The 16,093-nt window shown below is 44.6% G+C and overlaps 2 protein-coding genes across 8 annotated transcripts in view; one reads left to right on the top strand and one right to left on the bottom strand.

Moving 5' to 3' along the window:
- Positions 1–16,093, top strand: part of LOC130521650 (CUB and sushi domain-containing protein 1-like) — a 326,982-nt gene that overhangs the window by 18,504 nt on the left and 292,385 nt on the right. For 4 of the 6 annotated variants that reach the window (XR_008949399.1, XM_057025368.1, XM_057025369.1 and 1 more), the window contains exon 1: positions 12,189–12,697. The exons of the other annotated variants lie outside the window; for them this stretch is intronic. Coding sequence is in view for 3 of the 4 variants with exons in the window: in XM_057025368.1 (XP_056881348.1) it covers positions 12,562–12,697 (136 nt within the window). In the remaining variant the exon portion in view is untranslated. Of the gene's footprint in view, positions 1–12,188; positions 12,698–16,093 lie in introns of those variants that run through there. 6 annotated transcript variants of the gene reach the window in all.
- Positions 1–16,093, bottom strand: part of LOC130521653 (NLR family CARD domain-containing protein 3-like) — a 195,463-nt gene that overhangs the window by 59,022 nt on the left and 120,348 nt on the right. The gene's annotated exons all lie outside the window — the stretch shown is intronic.

Genomic DNA, 16,093 nt, shown 5'->3' with positions numbered 1-16,093 from the left:
ACCCTTTCTGTGCCCTAACCCTAACCCTAACCTTTCTGTTGCCCTAACCCTAACCCTTTCTGTTGCCCTAACCCTAACCCTTTCTGTTGCCCTAACCCTAACCCTAACTCTAACCCTTTTTGTTGCCCTAACCCTAACCCTAACCCTTCTGTTGCCCTAACCCTAACCCTATTGGAAAACCAACAGGAGGCAGCATGTTGTTTTAGCTCGACAGGTGTGTCTTCAGTAACTCATTAAACTGAAGGATGAAGAAGTTGTAATGTCACAGTGGGGTCACAGAACTTTCTATTCATGTTTAAACATGTCCTCTGGGGTCAAATGGGATGTTAAAATCAATAAAACTTAACCTAACCTACCCTAACCAAACTTAACCTATCCCTACACCTAACCCTAACCAAACTTAACCTATCCTAACCTATCCCTACACCTAACCCTAACCAAACTTAACCTATCCTAACCTATCCCTGCACCTAACCCTAACCACACTTAACCTATCCTAACCTACCCTAACCCTAACCAAACGTTATCCTATCCTATCCTAACCCTAACCCCCTAACCCTAACCAAACTTACCCTAACCTATCCCTCCCCCTAACCCTAACCAAACTTTACCTAACCTATCCCTATGCCTTCCCCAAACCCTAACAAACTTAACCTATCCCAGTGCTAACCCTAACCCTAACCCTTTCTGTTGCCCTAACCCTAACCCTTTCTGTTGCCCTAACCCTAACCCTATTGGAAAACCAACAGGAGGCAGCATGTTGTTTTAGCTCGACAGGTGTGTCTTCAGTAACTCATTAAACTGAAGGATGAAGAAGTTGTAATGTCACAGTGGGGTCACAGAACTTTCTATTCATGTTTAAACATGTCCTCCGGGGTCAAATGGGATGTTAAAATCAATAAAACTTAACCTAACCTACCCTAACCAAACTTAACCTATCCCTACACCTAACCCTAACCAAACTTAACCTATCCTAACCTATCCCTGCACCTAACCCTAACCACACTTAACCTATCCTAACCTACCCTAACCCTAACCAAACGTTATCCTATCCTATCCTAACCCTAACCCCCTAACCCTAACCAAACTTTACCCTAACCTATCCCTATGCCTTCCCCAAACCCTAACAAACTTAACCTATCCCAGTGCTTCTCAATTATTTTCTGTTACGCCCCCCCTAGGAAGAAGAAAACATTTTGCGCCCCCCCCCCCCCCGCCGTGACTATAATTAGTATCATTTGTCTATGAAATTGTTATAAGTACACCTCTGCATAACATTGTATCCTAATTAATATTAAAGAAAACAAAAAAAAGAAAGAAATATAGACCAAAGCGGGATGATTGTTGCCAATATTCGGCACGTTTTTGCCGAAAAAACTCAAGCAGCTGATCAGCGTGACTGGGGTGTAATGTCTTTAAGTTAGGGTTAGGGTTAACCAGGGTTAGGGTTAACCAGGGTTAGTGTTAGGGTTAACCAGGGTTAGGGTTAACCAGGGTTAGGGTTAACCAGGTTAGGGTTATCAGCGTGCCTGGGGTGTAATGTCTTTAAGTGAGGGTTAGGGTTAGTGTTAGGGTTAACCAGGGTTAGGGTTAACCAGGGTTAGTGTTAGGGTTAACCAGGGTTAGGGTTAACCAGGGTTAGGGTTAACCAGGGTTAGGGTTATCAGCGTGCCTGGGGTGTAATGTCTTTAAGTGAGGGTTAGGGTTAGTGTTAGGGTTAACCAGGGTTAGGGTTAACCAGGGTTAGGGTTATCAGCGTGACTGGGGTGTAATGTCTTTAAGTGAGGCCTTCATTTATTTGGCTTCATGCTGTCCTGCCAACATTTTTAGACACAGGAAACACACCGGTCTTTCCTCGTCTCCCACCGTAGTCGCAGTGAAGCCAAGCGCTATAAAGGCTTCGTCAGATTTCCTCGTCTGAGCTTTCGGGAGACTTTCGTATGTCTCGTTATCTCCGTCTCTCTCCGCCTTTCTTTTCATCACTGTTTAGTATTTTTTCATGCTGTCTCTTGGTGGTTTGTTCACTGCACTTCCTATCTCTTGCTCTGTGGTGTGTGCGCGCGGAATGTGCAATTACACTTTATTCTAGTACGGCAAAAAAAAAAAAAAACATGTTCTCCGGGGTCACACGTGCCCCCCCTGGCATCGCACCGCGCCCCCCCAGGGGGGCGTGCCCCACTATTTGAGAAGCGCTGACCTATCCTAACCTACCCTAACCCTAACCAAACGTTATCCTATCCTAACCCTAATCCCCTAACCCTAACCAAACTTAACCTTTACTATTTCCCGTTTATTCTGGAGTCTATGTGAGTCTGATTTCATGAAATCCCTGCATCATCTTCACACAAACAAGGTAACTTCCAGAAGGAAGTGCGGGAAATGATAAAAGGTCTGGAGATCTTAGCTTGCATTTGATTTTATTGAGATTTTTTTCTTAGTTAGCATCCAATCATAATTCTGTGAGCAATAAAAATAGGTGGTTTTCATCATCTTAGATTGTGCTTCATTCATTTCATTGCTTACTAAATATTATCTAAGTGTGCAGCATCCTAGGAAGGAAAGGATGTGGCATTGTGAAAATTATGGCTTGATTTGAGTTTACATGCTTTAATGATTATCATCCACACTTTCTATGCATATCTCTTATAATTCAGGCTTTAGCTTTAGCTGCACAGATAAATATTAACAGTGGTCAAATTGAATGTGAAATATTCAAATATGAGTTATTTAGAAAAAGTTCATCAGTGTTTTAGTAATGAATTGTAAAAACTCTTGACACTGTAATTGCCTTTCCAGACAGCACTATTCTTATTTATATTTACATAAATTTTCCCCCATATTTTTCATCTTGGTGCCATTTATTTTACACTCACTCACACCAATAATTGCTGTAAAAAAAGGAAAACTGTCTTTGCAACTATAATGAAATGAGGTTTTGTGATGTTATTTTAAATGGTATTATTGTTGTTGTTTTAAATGTTATTATTGTTATTTATTGTATTACATTGTAGAAATAGTAATCTTCCAGCAACAATATTTTATGAACGTGTGTAACCTGCTTGTCATATCTGATGAATCCAACTGCCTATTTTCAGTCTGATAAACAAAGAAAAAAAGCCTCCAGGGGGCAGAGATCAAGGCAAAGTGGAATATGGCTGCTGGTTGGACAGGAGACATGGCGAAGCGTCACCTGACTGACCTGACAGTCACCACAGATGTTCCTCTGCTCCAGATGAGCACAGGTCCTCCTCCCATGACCACATCTGGGGGAAATTAGAGTGATGGAATTGATTTGTCTGAAGCTGAAGCATTCAACCCTTTTCATAGGTGGTGTTTGAACCTCCCGGCGAGGCTTCTGCTGCCACTCTTCCACCACTTTCACTCTTTGTTTGACTCCCACATATTTGCTTTTCTTGACTTTTTTTTTGATTTTTATTTTTTTTACTTCTGCTGGTTCTTTGTACATGCGGGTGGTGACGGCGGTCACCGTGTCACAGTGCTGTCCAACTGTGGACATGTGACCGTGACTTTGCACCTCTCCCACCTCGACCCTGCATATTGGGAAAAGGAAAACTTCTTAATTCCAGACAACCACACACAAAAAAAGAAAAGCACGTTAAAACTCCTGAGAATTCCATGTGTCCCTCTCAAAGGACTCGAGAATTCCATAAGTGTCCCTCTCAAAGGACTGGAGGCCTGTCAGATTAGAGACCGTCTTTCCTGCTAATCTATACTGCACATTCTCCCACCCACCCATGCATCCATGCATCCATCCATCCATCCATCCATCATCCATCCATCCACCCATGCATCCATCCATCCATGCATCCACCCATGCATCCATCCACCCATCATCCATCCATCCATCCATTCTCCCACCCATCCATCCATCCATCCATCCACCCATGCACCCATCCATCCATCCATCCATCATCCACCCATCATCCATCCATCCATCCACCCATCCATCCATCATCCACCCATGCATCCATCCATCCATCATCCATCCATCCACCCATGCATCCCCATCCATCCATCCATTCTCCCACCCATCCATCCATCCATCCATCCATCCATCCATCCATCCATCCATCCATCCATCCATCCACCCATGCCTCCATCCATCCATGCACCCATCCATCCATCCATCATCCACCCATCATCCATGCATCCATCCATCCATCCATCATCCATCCATCCACCCATGCATCCACCCATCCATCCACCCATGCATCCATCCACCCATCATCCATCCATCCACCCATGCATCCCCACCCATCCATCCATTCTCCCACCCATCCATCCATCCATCCATCCACCCATGCCTCCATCCATCCATCCACCCATCCATCCATCATCCACCCATGCATCATCCATCCATCCATCCACCCATGCATCATCCATCCATCCATCCATCATCCACCCATGCATCCACCCATCCATCCACCCATCCATCTATCCATCCATCCATCCACCCATCCATCCATCCATCATCCATCCACCCACCCACCCATCCATCCATCCATCCATCCATCATCCACCTATCATCATCCATCCACCCATGCATCCATCCATCCATCATCCATCCACCCATCATCCATTCATCCACCCATCATCCACCCATCATCCACCCATGCATCCCCATCCATCCATCCACCATCCATCCATCCATCCATCCATCATCCACCTATCATCCATCCATCCATCCATCATCCACCCATCATCCATCCACCCATCATCCATCCATCCATCCATCCATCACCCATCCATCCATTCATCCACCCATCCATTCATCCACCCATCCATCCATTCACCCATCCATTCATCCACCCATCCATCCATCATCCACCCATCCATCCATCCATCCATCCATAAACATTGTTGGACAGGCTCACGGGTCTTTAGATATGAGGCAGAGTAATTGTTTTTATTTTTAATTGCTAATAGAACTGCTGTAGATGGTCCTCATGCAGGTGACCCCCCACTAACCCTTTATATGACCTTGTGTTTCATTGCCTCTGCGACTTATTGACCATCCATGTCACGTGAGGCTGGAAATTGCTTTCCAAGAAATAGGAGGTCAGATAGGTACACGCTTGTGGTGGCCCCTGAAGGAGGTTTTCTGTTCATGGTGCCTCATATTGATCATTATAATGGTGTATTGACGTGATGAAATTATACTTTTTAATCTGCTAAAAGACTGCGTTTGGGTGCAGGTCTGCTTGCAGATTGTACTTCAGCCAAGGTTGACGGAAACAATGAGGTAATTATGACGCTGTAAAAACAATCAAGCTAAATTTATAACAACCAAACTGGTATGCTAAAATGCGGTAAAATGATTTGAATCTTTGGGATTGAATTGTGCACAATTTGAATTAGTTGGCACTGTGGTATTTGTTCCCAAACGGATCTGTCTCACGGAAAATTACTTTCTGCCGACTCTTGTAATTTGCTGTCTTTATTCATGGGTCACTATTTGCAACCTGAAACGCAACAGCTGCTAAACAAAGTTGTTAACAGGATGGAAACCATTTTTTCTGATCAAATGAATAATATGATCAATTTAAGAACCCTAACCCTCTGGTAGATAGAGTAGTAATAGAGGGTATTGTTACATAGTAACAATACACATAGTAACAATTAAGATTAAGATGTACTTTATTCATCCCCGTGGGGAAATTGAATTGTAGTAGCAACCTATACAAAGTATAGAAACAGAATAAATAAATACAGATAAGATTAGAACGTTATAAGCATATATACAGCATATATTATAAGCATATATATATAATATATACATAATATAATATATACATATTATAATCATAAGCATATGTACATAAATATAGAATAAAATAGAAATAAAATTACAACATAAACATTACACAATTTACACAATACACATAGTAACAATACACACTGGCAATTGAGTGCACTTGTAAATGACCTTAACCCTCTCTTATTTTACTTTCTCCAAAATACATTTAAATATTTCACTCTAAAACTTTAATCACTATATTTGGATTTAAGCCACAACTTTCAGTTGCTGAAGGATGTCTGACTAAGACGGAGCAAAGAAGTGTTGAAGCCAGCAGAGCAAGTTAAATTAGATAAACTGTAAATGTGTGAAATAAGACAGTAATGTACATGACTAAGAGGAGATCTGAAGGATTTAGAGCATAATCATCAAAGCGGTGACAGATTGTCATGGACATGCTGCTGCAGAAGGACACACTTGTGGATTACTGTCCTCGGGTACATAAATTCCACTTCTATCACCAGATATAAACATCATCATCACGCACAAACATCTAAAGCAGACACACAGCGAGACAGTTTGTGATGATCAAGGAAACAGACAGCAAGATGCAGCCTGTTCTGGTCGACTTGACAATGCCGGCAAGCTCTCCGGAGGGTCAGCGACTTATCATGGATTGGAAATTAACTTTGTTTAATGAGATCTGTGCTTGCTAGGCCTGTGGGTGGGTGGGTGGGTGGGTGTGTGTATGTGTGTGTGTGTGTGGGGGGGGGGGGTGTTAAAAGCAACTGGGAAAACAGAGGGGTTGAAAAGCAAGAAAAAAGGGAGGAAAGTGAATTGGAGGCAGAGGGAGTAAAACAGATGCAGGTGGTGGTGATGAAGAGGGAAAGGCATGGAAAATGCAAAAGGGAAACTACTGAATGAAACGGAATTGGGGGAAAAATGTGCAAGGAGGTTGGATGGAAACCAAGAAAACCAGAGTGACAGAGATCAATAGAGAGAAGTGGGCAGTGTAGGGGAAGAGTGGAAACGCACCAGATGAAAGGTGGCTGCTGATTTGTTCCCTAACTTGACAATTGAAATTGATCTCAAAAACAAGTGTGTGTGTGTGTGTGTGTGTGTGTGTGAGTGAGTGTTGGTGTGAGTGTGAGTGTGTGTGTGTGCGCGCGCACGCATTTGGAGGGGCAGCTGCGTGCAACTCTGCCTCCCTGCAGACCTGTTGGAGCAGCACGCACGTTCAGACTTGGTCAGACGCTCTTTAGTAAAGGTGAGATATCGTTAGATGACTATTAGTGCTGGTTCATGCAATATTGATGGAGAGTCTTATGGTTAAACTGCAAGGTCAAACATTTTAAACTCTGGCTCTACTTCACAGCCACCAATTGTTTTTGCATCTGTGCGACAGAGTTTTGCCCCACGGTGGGTAAAACCTTCTAGGCTCATATCTTATTATTGATATGCAGATTTTATCCTTTGAGTTTTACTGGAGTGTGTGTTATTATTGATGTGGATAAGTCTTTATGCCTGGAGAGATGCAAAGATCCACCCAAGTTTGAGTAAGTAACAGAAAGAATACATCAAATTAATTTTCTTCATAACACAAGTGGGGCTACAATCTCACGGAATGGTTAAATAACGCTTTGCTTTGAGACACGACTGCTTTCGTTCTTGTTTTACAGTTTGTGACAGCATTAATAGTAAATATGACTTTAAATACACCCTTAAATCCCATTAAAATAGCACAACTGTCATTCCCACAGAAGACTTGAGAGCAATAATTAATTAAAACATATAAATGCTGCAAATTTGGACATGGTGCTTTATACAGAAGCCAGTAGCTCATGAAAATTGCATCTGTAGCATTTCCAGCCAGCTGTATGTTCATTTCTCCGTCACTGAGGATTCCTGTCCACTTCATTTCAAACGTTCCTGGTCTGTGTCGGAGTGTGGCCACTCCTCTGTGTTGGGATACGCTGAGAAGCCAAGTGAAGAACACTCGTTGCCTCGCCAGCTTTTCTTTTTCTGCAAACAATCTCGGGATCTGAAGGTAACGTTTGAGAAAATCCGCCAGACGCTAACATTAACATAAACAAAGAAAGACGCATGCAAATGTTGGCTCTGTGCACGTACCGCCACGCTACTGTCATGAGCCACAAGCCACCTCACCTACGTGCACACATCCTGGGCATTATTCTAATGTATGCAGTGGCCGCGTGCTCGTGCTGGATTTGGCCTTGGCAGGAGTTTGCAGTCTTAGATGCCCCCTCTTCCTCTTTCTTTGATAAAATGTCTTTGTTTTTAGTTCCTGGTCGTGACAGTGCATTCCATCTCTCCTTCAAAAAAGAAAAATCTCAGAATCATTTTCATTCAGTGGAGCCATTCACAATGCAATCATTGGGAATATGCAATTAACTCGGAAAGCCTTCAGTCAATAGCGCGTTGTGTACTCATACACCTGGTTCACCGTCTTATCCTTTCACTCCCCCCCCCCCGACGATGTCCTTCCACTCCTCCAGTGTCCTCTATAGTCCCCACTGAAACTCTGAAACTCCATCTTTGTGGTAAGAGCTCATTTCTCTTTGTCATCCTCCAACTTGATAATCATTTCTCATATAACATCAACTCATTCTTCATCATCATTATCATCCTCCTCATCCTCATCCCCTTGCTTTCCTGTTCTCCCACCAGTGCCTGTGCCTAAACCAGCTTTCATCATTATCACCACCTCCTCCCAACCTGTTTAACCTCCAAGCCCCTCAAGAAACGATCCTATTTCAAATTATTTTCTTCTCTTCTGCTCTTCCTCATCTGTGGTATTCGAGATCTTCTCTGTAAACAACATAGAATGTTCAAGGTCCGTGGCCCGTTACTAAAAATCCTTTATTTCCCTACTTTGGTTTTTTTTGGCACTAACCCGTATCTTATGTGTCTAATCACTCATTCCAAACACTTTTATTTTGTTTGTCCAGTAGCACAATCCTGGGTCTTTAGTTTATCAGAAATAATTTAATGAAAAGCGGTTTATATGGTTTATGGTGAAAAAAGTGGCTTATGTTGAAAAGCACTGAAAGTGGTGCTTTGGCAGATCAGAGCACAAAAATAAACACTTTTTATGATTTTACATGTAAAATAAATGCCTAAAAAATGCATTTAATGGCATTGACATTGGCTTTCTTTGGGGCAATTTCTTTATAATGCAATAAGATAATTCCAGTATTCCAAGTTTTTCAACAATCGTTTGTAGTATTTCTGTGGAAAATGGTTTTGAATTTAGAATTTTCAATGAACTTAAGGTTGATGCCTATGTGGCCTTGTTGCATGTTGTCATGTAGCCAGCATGGAACGTTGTATGGCACAGAACGCAGAATTATCTAAGGTTGAGGGAATATTCTAATCTGTGCAAGGTCGGCTGTTGGCTCCACTCTTTATCCTCAGAGTCGGTGAATAACTTTTTTTCTGACAGAAACACGACTTCACTGCATCAGTTGGACTTCATTTGCACAGTATGTGAAATATTTATTCTTTAATTTATCTTTAAAGTTGCTGTCAGTAATCAGGTATTTTCTGCAGCTGCAACATTTTTTTTGTTGAGAATGTGCAGCTTTCTAAATCATCAGTCAGAAATTAACTGTGCAGACTAGAAGTTTGAGGTGAAGCTATTTGAAATTGACCAATAAGCAGCTGTGGTACCATTAATAAAGCTGTTTTCGCTGCGGGATGTAAAGAACTGGGTTTAGTTTGATGGTCACTAAGGTGGAAATGTTGTAATAATGGCTGTGACGACAAGAGACATGCAAAGATGACCGCATCCACCAACAACTGACTTAGAAACTTTGTAGTTACTTGCTAGAAGAGGTCTAAAGCAGTAGTAGAGGCCACCAAAAATATCTAGATGCAGGAGCAGAAGGTAAACTGCTTTGTGAGAAAGATGAAAATTGAACATACAAAGAAAACAGACAGACAAAACAGGGAGAAGACAACAATGAAAAACTTCATAAAATGATAAATTTAATCTAAAAACCACTGAAATGGACTCAACAGCCTGATCTTAAATGTCTTTTTGCCCAAAAATCCCAAAGATATTTCAGCATTAAACAGGGAACAAACAGAATCTGTTGAACTTGGGTGACTGTCGACGTCGGTTTCCTGGTTTCCTGTGTGTTACTGCTGCTGTGTGCAGACGCCTTCGGCTTTGGTCTCACACACGAGCTCACACCGTTCGCCTTAAGAAAAAGACCATCTCCGAGCAGAGCTTAGTCAAAAGCCAATGATCTGCGATTGCATTTCAGCGTATTTTATCCAGCATGAATGATTTCTGGTTGTCAGAGCAGTAGTGCTGCATTTCCTTGCTGAGCCTGCTGAAATCTGCCCCGGTTGTCAGGGGCAGATTTGCGGCGTTTGCTGCGTGCAGAAACAGAGGGTAAAAGGATGGTGGAAAAATCTTAAAGAGTCCCGGTCTGGGCCAGTTCCTGGCCCATGTCTGTGAGTCACAGACCGCCTTCCAACACTGACAAATACATGATATAAAAACCGCCGACTGCCGCCTCTTGAAGGCTGTAGTTTATTTGTCACCAGCAGATGGCAGCCTGGCCACACCGAGGCGTTCGGCTCCCAACGCATCTTCTCCCTGTCGTAGTTGCTGGTTGGCTAATTTGTCCGTCTGTCTTTCTGTCCGACTGCCTGCTTGTTTGTCTGTCCTTGCCTCCCATCCTGTCTTATCCAGCAGATCCAAGCCTGCTGCCTTCTGAAGCCTCAAGAAAACACCAGTCTGTTCTGAGGTGGGTGCAGCTACTGACAGCGCCTGCCTCCCAACAGTAGAAGTAAAAAATGTCTTTAGAAATATAAAATATATATAAAATAATAAACCACCGCATTGCACAGAGAACAACCAGTTTGATGGATGACTCACTGTAATGCTGTGAAATGCCTCAACCCACACACACCACAGCCACTCGCTGAAACAGGCAGTCAGGCAGCACATCACACACGCATCACACACACATGTCAAGTGGATCAAAATCAGCATGGATTCACATGGTGGGAGATTAACAACAAATCAATAATGAAAATTAGTTCGAATTATCTTAACCTGCGGTGCCCCATAAACTAAATCTTTGACCATGTGGTTGATGAACCCCAAAGCTGTCTGTCAAAACCAGTATGACTGACAGGGGACAGCAGCCAACCACGGCCCTGTATCCTGATTACTCTGATTAATTAATTAATGATTATGAATCCTGACATCACAATCGCTTTGAACCACTAAATCCATATCTCACAGGGTTAGGGTTAGGGTTAACATCCATTAGGGTTAACCCTCTAACCCTAACCCTAACCCTCTAACCCTAACCCTAACCCTCTAACTCTAACCCTCTAACCCTAACCCCCTAACCCTCTAACCCTGACCCCCTAACCCCCTAACCCTCTAACTCTAACCCTAACCCTAACCCTAACCCTCTAACCCTAACCCCCTAACCCTCTAACCCTCTAACCCTAACCCTCTAACCCTAACCCTAACCCTCTAACCTGACCCCCTAACCCCCTAACCCTCTAACCTGACCCCCTAACCCTCTAACCCTAACCCTCTAACCCTCTAACCCTAACCCCCTAACCCTCTAACCCTGACCCCCTAACCCCTAACCCTCTAACCCTCTAACCCTAACCCTAACCCCCTAACCCTCTAACCCCCTAACCCTCTAACCCTCTAACCCTTCTAACCCTAACCTGCTGTAAAACGGTGCAATGGAGCCGATTTAATGCTGTTGCTGTTGTTTGGGGTTCAGCTCCACGTCGCCGTGGTAGCATTGTGATCTGATTAGGGTGATCCGCCCCTGCCACTGCCCATCCATCCATCCATCCATCCATCAATATCATCCAGCCACCAACCCACCCAGCCATCCATCCATCATCAACCACCACCCATCCATCCATCCACCCACCCACCAACCCAACTAATCCATCCATCCATCCACCCAAACCCACCCACCCACTCATCCATCCATCCATCCATCCACCACCCACCCACTCATCCATCCACCCACCCATCCACCCATCCATCCATCCATCCATCCACCCACCCACCCACCCATCCATCCATCACCACATGTGAACCAACTCCTTCGCTTCTTAAAATCCTTTTTCTTTCATTTTTCAGTCTTTATGCATCATGAAACTCATTCTGATATCCCCCCACTTTTTCCCCATTGTCTATCACTCCCTTATTTCCTTCCCACTTCTTCTTTGTTTCTTTTCCCTTCATCCATCCTTTTTCCTCACTCTTCACCCTTCTCACCCGTTATCCTTCACGTTTACTCCCTTTCCTCCAATCTTTTTGCGCCTGCTCCCCCTCTCTCCTCTCTCTCTCTCTCCTCTCTCTCTCTCCTCCTCTCTCTCCCCCTCTCTCTCCCTCTCTCTCCTTCTCTCTCTCCCCCCAGTCGTCACTGGCTCTCCGTACTGTGCGGACCTTCTCGCCGCCTCTCTCCTTCTCTCTCACCGAGTCTCTGTGTGTCTCTCTCTCTCCTCCGGTCTCTGCTATGACAGCTCCAACCAGCAGCGTGTTGCCCGACTTCAGACCGTCCACTCGGCTGTCCTGTCCAAACGCCAGTGTGGACATGTTCGTGTGGGATATTCGCGATTGATCTCGGGCTGCTGTTATTCATTTTTCTCTCCATAAAAACGAAAGCTAAAGGAGGAGGGGGGCAGCCGTCCTCTTTTACCCCCCTCCGCTTCCTTCAGCGAAACAGAGCGGCAAGGTGGGGAGAAGGCTTGAGAATTAAGCCCGTTTGGATTTATCTGTCAGCGCAATGACGGATGCGGGAGCTCCGGAGACGCGTCTGCCGGGGAGGAGGCGGAATCTGCGGAGAGCGCAGCGGCTCCAGCGCGCCCTCCTGCCGCCCGTCCTGCTGGGGCTGCTCCTCGGGGCTTTCTCCACGGCCGTGGGTGAGTTTTTTCGGGGGGCTCCGCTGTTTGTCTGCGTGCGTGCACGCCCTGCTGAGCACACGCTGGTGGGTTACTGTGGGGGTGCGCGTACACGGCAGTGATTTTTTTTTTTTGTTTTTTTTTAAAAAGAAATGTTGTCAATTCCGGTGCTGTCTCGTCGCTGCTTTGCGTGCGTGTGCGTGTTAGAGAGATGCGAGATTCGCGCAATCACCCGTTTTAGATCGTACAGGAGCCCCAATAGATGATGGACGATGGATGGATGAAGATAGTGCGAGAAAGTTCACAAATGAAGCCATTAATCAGACAGAATGGCTTTACTGAAATCTGATACAAATGTAGTTACGTGATTTTACCAACTAATCCAGGCTGGCGTGTCACCTTTGGATTTTACAGAAGAGCAAAGTGAGACGCGCGCGCGCGCATACACACACACACACACACACACACACACCACACACACACACACACACACACACACACACTGTGTGAGGGGTGCTTGTCTTAGTGGTGTGTAGAATGTCAGTGGCTGATCGAGGGGTGACTCTGTCTGTGGTACCTGTTCTGGGTGGGTTAGGGTTAACCCTAACCCTAACCCTAACCTGTGCTGGGTGGGCTTCTGTGAGCAGAGGAGCCCCTGAAAGGAGGAGAAGGTGTTAATATTCCTCTCATTCAGTGGGAGCGTTACTGTTACTCTGCTCATCAATAGCTGCTCTGTGTGAGCGTCTCCTTCCCTGCTCTCACAGCTCTGGTATCTCTGCAGTTCCCTCCCAATCCCCTCTCTCTGACACACACACACACACACACACACACACACACACACACACACACACACCTGTAGGATATTTTCCCTCAGCAATAAAGAAGGAAAATGTTTTTCGATGGTGTCAAAAGTGCTGATAATTGCATGTGACGCAGGTTTGATCCGTGACACGTTGTGGTGTTCACGCCTCCGTTGCGTATTGGCGTTATCTTTATTTAGATTTCTGTGCCACATGTGACGCTGCCAGCCAGGAAATGGAGGAGTGAGAGTGACTGAGGGAATGGCTGATGGAACACGATGATGGTGCGTCTGTGCTGCTTCTGATCACCTGCCATTTATCTTTCATCCCGTCTGCGCGTGCTCGTACGCTCATTATCTTCTCTCTTATTTTTGCATCTGTTGTGTGTTCACACATCTTTGCTCGTCTCTGACATTAAACAAACTTTGATCCACTTGTTTTCACCCCAACATCTTACACCAAGATTCATTTTCGTACATTTAATGTACAATGCGACGGATCAGCAGCATTTTTTTTTGGTATTACTGTGTTAAATAAACAGGCCAGATTAAAAGGAAAAAGGTCAAAGCAACATCTGGAAAGGCAGACGGAAGGCGGCAATAATTTATTTCCTAAAACCTCAAACCCCAGATGGTTGCCAGCCTTTTAAATGCAATTATGCACTTTAAATTCAGAGGGAACTAATAATTGATTGTCTGGAAATGTCATTTACTGCTAGAAAACTTCAAGCATCTTCGAACACAAACAGAAGTGGAACTTTGGAAGATTTCTGAATGAATCAATAAGCAAAAGTATTAGAAGATAGAAGATAAAAACCTGTAAAACGGTCAAACAAATGGCCCCTCAGAACAGGATATTCTAAATTATTATTTTGTAAAAAATTGAGTTGTGTGTGTATTTTGAAGTTAGGGTTAGGGTTAGGGTTAGGACTGAGGTTCTCCCTCTATACCTGTGAGAAGGATTCTGCCTCATTTGATGAATCTTTGGACGCAAAAATGGAATAAAAAAAAGACTGAAATGTCTTTTAACCTTGGATCACCTTAGAGCTTAGACATGTTGTCACGAGGACCCTTGTCACCCTGTGTATCTGTTCCCTCGCACGTCGTTGCCCTTTTCCTCTGCTCTTATTTCTTTCTATCTTCTTTCTTCTTTGTACATTGGAAAATAAATGACTGAATAAAACTAAATGTAAATCTCATAACAGTCCACCACACATCAAAAATCAAATATAATCCAGCATCAACAATAATCAAACATTAATATCTCTCGATTGTGAAAGGGCGAGTTGGACCACGAAGCAGCTGGTTGTTAGAAGCCGTGCAACAGCCCAGCTGTGATCATCTCACCCTGCTGGTGCACATAGAATGGAAATATGAACCATCTCTGCAGGAGCCTGCTCAAAAATCAGTGTGGTCATCTGCTGAATTCAGAAAAGCATCCCTGCAGAACTGGATTCCAGTTTCCCGCTGGGCCTCTAAAGCATCGCTTTGATTAGGATATGAAAATGATGAATTTAAATAAAGCAAAGAGCATCCTCACACAGACTGCAGAAAACCGGATGGAACAAGAAGAAATGTCATGATTTAGAGGATTATTTATAGGGTCTTATATGAGGATATATGCTGTAGAACAAAGAACTCAACCTAAACTAACTGGTGTTGGCAGTCCGACGCTCAGCCCATCATCGGGAAATAAACACGGCAAAGTAGGCAACACTTAGGAAGCAACGTTTCCTGGAGCAGCTGAGCCGGGAGGACGGACGCGTGCGGTCAGAAAGATCAATAACTGACGCGGCAACATTGGGGCTAAGATTGGAGCTCTGATTCACGCTGCCTCCACGTGGAGCTCAAAACGTGTCTGTGCCCAATCTCAGGTCGTCCACACACGTGAGGACATTTATGTGGGATTCCTGTGTGTCTCCGGGTCCTTTTCTGTGTGTTTCCATCATTTTCAGCACCTGCTGAAGGAGACACAGGGGAACACCTGCAGCCAAGTTCCTTCAGTCACACCTTATACTTACAGGCACACACACACACACACACGCACACACACACACACACACTCTCACACACAGACACGCGCACGCACACACACACACGCACACACACACACTCTCTCTCACACACAGACACACACACGCACACGCACGCACAAACACACACGCACACACACACACACACTCTCTCTCACACACACACACACACACCACACACACACTCTCTCTCACACACACACACACACACACTCTCTCTCACACACACACACGCACACACTCTCTCTCATACACACACACTCTCTCTCTCACACGCACGCACGCACACACACACTCTCTCTCTCACACACGCACACACACACACTCTCTCTCTCTCTCTCACACACACTCTCTCACACACCACACACACACACACACGCACACACACACAGGTGTCTGTAATTCTAAGCTGCTCGTGGGTCGGGCTTACACAGACCCCTCATTTCTGGAAACGAGACAGCGGCTGATGAGCATCTCACCGTCGTGTTTTGCACATGGACGATTTCTCCATTTTTGCTTTATTTTTGTTTTGCTCCGATTGGCCGAGGCCAAGCGGCCGGCCAGAGTCCCGTCCTCGCTCTGGGC

The sequence above is a fragment of the Takifugu flavidus genome, chromosome 2 (genome assembly GCF_003711565.1).
Source record: "Takifugu flavidus isolate HTHZ2018 chromosome 2, ASM371156v2, whole genome shotgun sequence".
Lineage (NCBI taxonomy): Eukaryota > Metazoa > Chordata > Actinopteri > Tetraodontiformes > Tetraodontidae > Takifugu > Takifugu flavidus.
This window is presented reverse-complemented; position numbering and strand designations above follow the sequence as displayed.